Consider the following 5,628-nt stretch of genomic DNA (forward strand, 5'->3'; position numbering starts at 1 on the left):
AAGATCATATAACAAATTAAAACATTTCTTCCACAGCTGGGCTACTTTTAATGTATAGATTGAGAAGGAGTTTGTGCTAGAAAGAAGGACATGCTAATGTTCTTGAACATTGTTTTATACAGTACTGTTGGTATTTTTACATTGGCATTGATTTCAGTATAATTTTACTGGGCGTAATTTGTCACAAGCTCCTGGTAACCTTACTCTAAAAGCTTGCATAGCACCACACAATGCAAATTCAAAATCTAGGACTGTTTCATGCCCTCCTGCCACCAGTAGCAGGCATATTTGTTGCTGGTTTGTGGTAGCAGTCTGAAGGGGTAGAATTTGGGCTTGCATTCATCCCGGTAGGAATGTAATACATGCTCTCTAAATAACTCTGATCCAGCGATGGATGTCCTTTTACATCTGATTTTGGTGCCTGGCTTCCTGAGCTTCCATATCCCATGGTGTTTTGATGGAGTGATGTTGGAACTGAGGGCTCTGGATGTCGTGGCTGCTGGGCAGGCTGAGGATGGGGTGGCATCGCATAGGGGAGGTACTGGGATGCATATAACCCTTGACCATGGTATGGACCCTGGTATGGAGCAGCAGTTGGAGGATACACACTAGAATTGGGCATAGCCTGCTGTGGTATGAGAACTTCCACATATTGGCCAATTTCTGGATCAAACAGCATTTTTCTCACTGGCTGCATGGGCACTTCAATGTAGAAATACTTCCCAGTTTCAGGATCTAGAAGTACACGACGGGGGCTTTGGCCATATCCAAGCCCACTTGTATTTTCTGGGTACAATACACCTCCACCCCCAGGACCATCATTCCCATATTCATGACCAAAAGCTGGTGGTAGTTCTTGTGGATTGAAAAACTGGGATCTAGGGTCCAAAGGAGCTATATTAGGTGAACGACTGTGTTCCCGATATGTTGCGCCACTTGGAACTTGTGGTGAACGTTGATTACCTGAATGTCTGTCCATGTGTTGAATAGAAGGTTGCTGTTGCTCATTACCATACGGTTGTATGGCTGGTGCAGGGCAGGTATGAGAGTGGTGGATGGGCTGAATCATGGCCGGAGCCTGTTGTACTGTAGTTTTCGGTGAGACAGATGGGTAATTTGAGGCTTGGCCATCTGGTCTGCACTGATGAGGACGGACCTGGGCCTGTGGTGGTACTCCTGGACATGAAATCACCTGACCTGGTGAATGAGGGGCTGGTGGTGTCTGGTTTTGTGAGCCATGATAGGGCTGGCCAAATTGAGGGTGGGAACATGATGTACAGGAGCAAAGAGAATGTTTGGTAGTAGGATGGTATCTGTTCTTCCTCCTTGGGGGCAAATCAGAAAGATGCAAGGGGCTAAAACTTTCTCGTTCGTCATAGCTGGGTGGATCATCTGATGTAGGAAAGTGAAAGTTATCTGTTTGTAACTGGTTATTAGATGATGCTGTCACTGTAGGCTGCATGTAAGTATTGGCTTGTGAAACAATTGGTAAGGTTTGATAATTAGATGCATAAGAAGTTGCTGCTGTCACCTGTTCTTGAATGTTCTGCTTTTGCTGGTTGCTGGAGTTTTGCACTGAAGTGATAGATACCTCTTGTCTGCTTGTTGTGGCTGTTGATTTCTGTGCAGAACTTGACGTTGTTGGGATAGTTTGAGGTTTGTGGCTGGACACAGCTGACACAGCTAATATTTTGGTATTGCTTGATGCGGTGTTGGTGGATTGCTCATTGTGTATCACTGTAGCTGATGTCTCAATTATTTTAACATCACTCTTTAAATGTGTTTGCTCTTTTAAAATAGGTGCTGTTGGAGTGGTGTCTGTTTTAGGAAAGTCGGTTGATGTTGACCTAATTTCTGCAAATGGCTGTTTATAACACGGTTTAGGCAGTACAGATGGTTTTGGTCTGTCACTGGATATTGACCTCACTTGAATGGGTAACTCGATCTCTTTAGATGATGTTACTGGCATTCCATGAATTTTTGTGTTACTAGAAAATGCTCTTACCTCTGCCTTGCTTGATGCAGCAACTGCAATCTCTTGTTCTTTTGGAGGTTGTAACAAATCTCCTTGACTCTGGTTATCTCCCTCTTTTCCACTGGGAAGTACTCTCACTTCCTTAAGTTTTGGAGAACTCCTAACCTGCAAGTTACCTTCTCTTGTCTGTAGACCACTGTTTAAGGATATATTCTGTTCAGGAGGTAAATCAGCATCTTCTTTTTTCACTTTCTGGGATTCACTTGATGTTCCCTCTGATGCATAGGTCTGTAAGGGGACCTCTAGCCTGTTGATATGCTTAGGTTTAGCACCCACTCCTTCACTCAGGACATCACAAACTCCAATGTCAGCTTGCATCCCCTTTTCTTTTCGTAGCATTGACACAGAATGGCTACTGTTAGCAGTTTTTACCTCAGGGGAAGCAGGGCTTGTTGGCTTCTGCACAGACTTGGGTGTGCTATCCTGCAGAAATACTAATGTTGATATTTCCTTACTTGATGGCCTTGAAGGCATTTCTAGTTTTTTACTCTGTTCACAATTACCAGATGGAGATATGCTGTTACGTTTATCCAAACCAACAAACAAATCCACATCAGAATGTTGAATGTTTGGCAAGGAAGCCTTGGCTGTTATTTTTGTAATATCTTCATCATTTCGTTTTGGTGAATCCATTTGTGGCATCTTTGATTTGTCAGTAGTATGTGCTATATCTTGTTGGGTGGTTGATTTATTGCAAGATGCTGACTTGCCTTTGCAGCTGATAGCTTTGCATTCAATCTGCAAAGGATGAGGATTTTCTGGTTGCATTCCCTTCTGTTTTTCAGGCACTACATCCTTTACATGGAGAGTGGTATTTGAGGCTTTGAAGGACAGGTTGTAGGTGTTTTTTACCAGCTTTCTGACGTCCCTTACTTTATGTATAACAGATTTTGCCTTGTTCTTTTCATTATCCTCGCCAGTGTCTGCCTCAACCCCTGTTTTGAGCCTCGTTCGTTCTTCAGGTGTTTCCTCTAACCCTAACAGAGATTCACATCTGGTGTCTTTGGATATTTCCAGTTCAGGGTAGAGAGATGCCTTCAAGGAAGACTTGTTTTTATCCTTGATGGTACAAGGCTTGAGTGTGATTCCAGGGGTTTTTGACAAGAACATACTGCTGCTGCCCTCCTGTTGTTTATGGGTTTCCGGTGTCATGGGGTATTTGCTGTCACTGTTTGTCATTCGTCTCTGTGTGCTTGCAACACAAATTGCAGTACAGTTTGGGGACCGGTTAATGGTACTTCCCGAGTCACTGCTGTGTTCCTCTCTGACCTTACTTGCCTCCTTCTCACTGTTCCCAAAGATCTGTTTCTTAGATGTTTTGCTTTCAAAGGCACCAACCATTATGGGTCTTATCTGATCCTTCACTAAGGTTTTACACTGAATCGCCACACCTGCAGAGTTGCTGTTAGGAGGTAGACAGTTAGCTTTGAAGACTGGCTTGGGGGGAACCTTGGGCCTGCAGCTCCTCTTCTGAGGATAAGTGCTTCTTTCCTCTTTGCCTCCAAAGTCCTCAAAGGACAAACTGTATTCAGAAGGTAGGCTGGAATTCTGCCCTTCTGCATTGCTTGAATCCCCTCCAGAGAGAGTTTCAATGTGTTTGTTTTTATTCTCACATGGTTCACTTCTTGAATATTCTTTGGTAGCAGTATCCATTTTCTTTGAAAGAACGTTTTTGATAATGCTGGAAGCCATTTTACTCTTGGGTGAACTTTCATCTAAATATGTAGACTTCTGGAGCATCTTCTTACCAGCTTGAATTTCATGTTCACCTTGAACCAGATCTTCCTGCATTGATGCTGGGGTACTATGTTGACAAACAAATGTGTCCCTTGAACAGGTCTGTGTGGACAGTGAATCCATAGCTTTTCCTTCATTCTCAGGAGACTCTTGTTCATCAAAGTTGTGCCTCTTAAATTGGATCCGTCTTTTTGGGACTGTCCTTTTTCCACTACTGGTTTCCTCCTTGCTCTCCACTGCTACATCAACGCATTCAAAACTACCCATCTCAAAATGCTTTGCTGGGTCTAGTGTACCGTGGGGTAAAAATGAAGAAGTACGACATAAAACATCATCATTTTCCTGTAGCATGTCGTGCAAATCTGTGTAGGAAATCCATGTAGCAGAACCTGGACTGTCCATTGTAGAAGGCTGTGAAACATTTATAGATGACCCGCAGCTAGAGCTGTAGACATCCAAATAGTCCACCTGAGGGCTAGATAGGCTCCTGAAGGCCTGGTCTGTGAACCACTTCACCTCACTGTCTGCATCATCAAATTCACTTCCCATACTGGAAGTCTCGCTAGTACATTCTGAAGAAAGACGACGAGCACCACTTTGAAGGCTTTGAGAAGTTGAACGAACCTTCTTGGCACCAATCTTGCTCTCTTTTTGTAAGTTCTGTGCTCTGAGAAGACTCTGTTGCCGCCGAGTTGGCAGGGGAGACTCAAAATAGCGAGGTGGAATTCCAGACTTTGGGGCTCGGCTTGAGGGAGCAGGGCTGTGGTTTGCAGGCCCTTTTCTATTCCTGGTGCTGAATGACAGCTCAACCTGTTCCCCTCTGTAACTACCCTCTGCTATATTCCCCACCCCTTTTCCTAATGTATGCTCCTCCTGTATCACCCTTTCCCCACTCCACCCCTTGGTCCTGCATGACTGTCCTTCATACATGCTATGATTGTTACTATGTAAAACACTGGGGCTTTCCCCAGGTCTCATAGCTATCTGCCCAAATGTTTTTTCATGACCTGCTGATTCTCTTTCCAACATTTCTCTTCCACTATCATTACCAGTCTTTATTTCCTTTGCAGTAGGCACCGTTAAAATCTTTTTGGATGTTTGCCATGGATTCAGAGAATTTAAAATGCTCTCATTCATCCTTTCCCAACTTTCTTTTATTTGTTTTACAGATAATTTGGGAGCAGATGGCTCACTTATTTTGTCAGTTTGGCTGCAAGGTACTGAAGCAATGTCTGTACAATCATCCTGAGGTGGACTGCAGTTTTTAAGGGAAATTTTGTAGCTAGTATCATCTATTTGACCTACATCACCTGGTACCCTTGATGGAAGATCCACCTTCTGACTGACTGTGGTTGAAAGGTGATTATCTCTGTATTCCAGGGGTATGCACATTTCTGGTGCTGGTATATGATCATTGATTCTGTCCAGTGATTGATACCTCATTTTAGGGGAAGACACTCTGTCTGATAGTATAATTGAGGGCGATGTAAGATCGGAGATAGATGAAGCCATGTTTGTATTTTCATTTGTGGGAATTTCATTTGATCTTTCAGTGTACATTATTCCTTCTACATCAGGGGACGTAGTATCTCTTGCTATACTCAAATTCGATGGTTGTCTAGATAGGCCTCCCTCTGTTGAAACATTGTAGACAGGTGAGATGGCAACATTTGTGGGGGGTATGGTAGGACTTTTCACATATCTTTTTCCATCTATCTCAAGGCACATAGCATCTCTTGGTATTCTTAAAGTTGACGATGGTCTAGATATGCCTCCTTCTGTTGATGAAACATTGGAGATGAATGAATTGGCCATATTTGTAATCTCATTTGTGGGAATATCTTTTGACGTTTCAG

At 43.3% G+C, this 5,628-nt stretch overlaps 1 protein-coding gene across 1 annotated transcript; it reads right to left on the bottom strand.

Annotated features, from left to right (window-relative positions):
- Positions 1–256: 256 nt before the first annotated feature.
- Positions 257–4,702, bottom strand: si:ch73-43g23.1 (cardiac-enriched FHL2-interacting protein). The gene has a single exon (XM_060927177.1). The coding sequence runs from the start codon at positions 4,700–4,702 to the stop codon at positions 257–259; it is 4,446 nt and encodes a 1,481-aa protein (XP_060783160.1).
- Positions 4,703–5,628: the final 926 nt, after the last annotated feature.

The sequence above is a fragment of the Neoarius graeffei genome, chromosome 8 (genome assembly GCF_027579695.1).
Source record: "Neoarius graeffei isolate fNeoGra1 chromosome 8, fNeoGra1.pri, whole genome shotgun sequence".
Classification (NCBI taxonomy): Eukaryota; Metazoa; Chordata; class Actinopteri; order Siluriformes; family Ariidae; genus Neoarius; species Neoarius graeffei.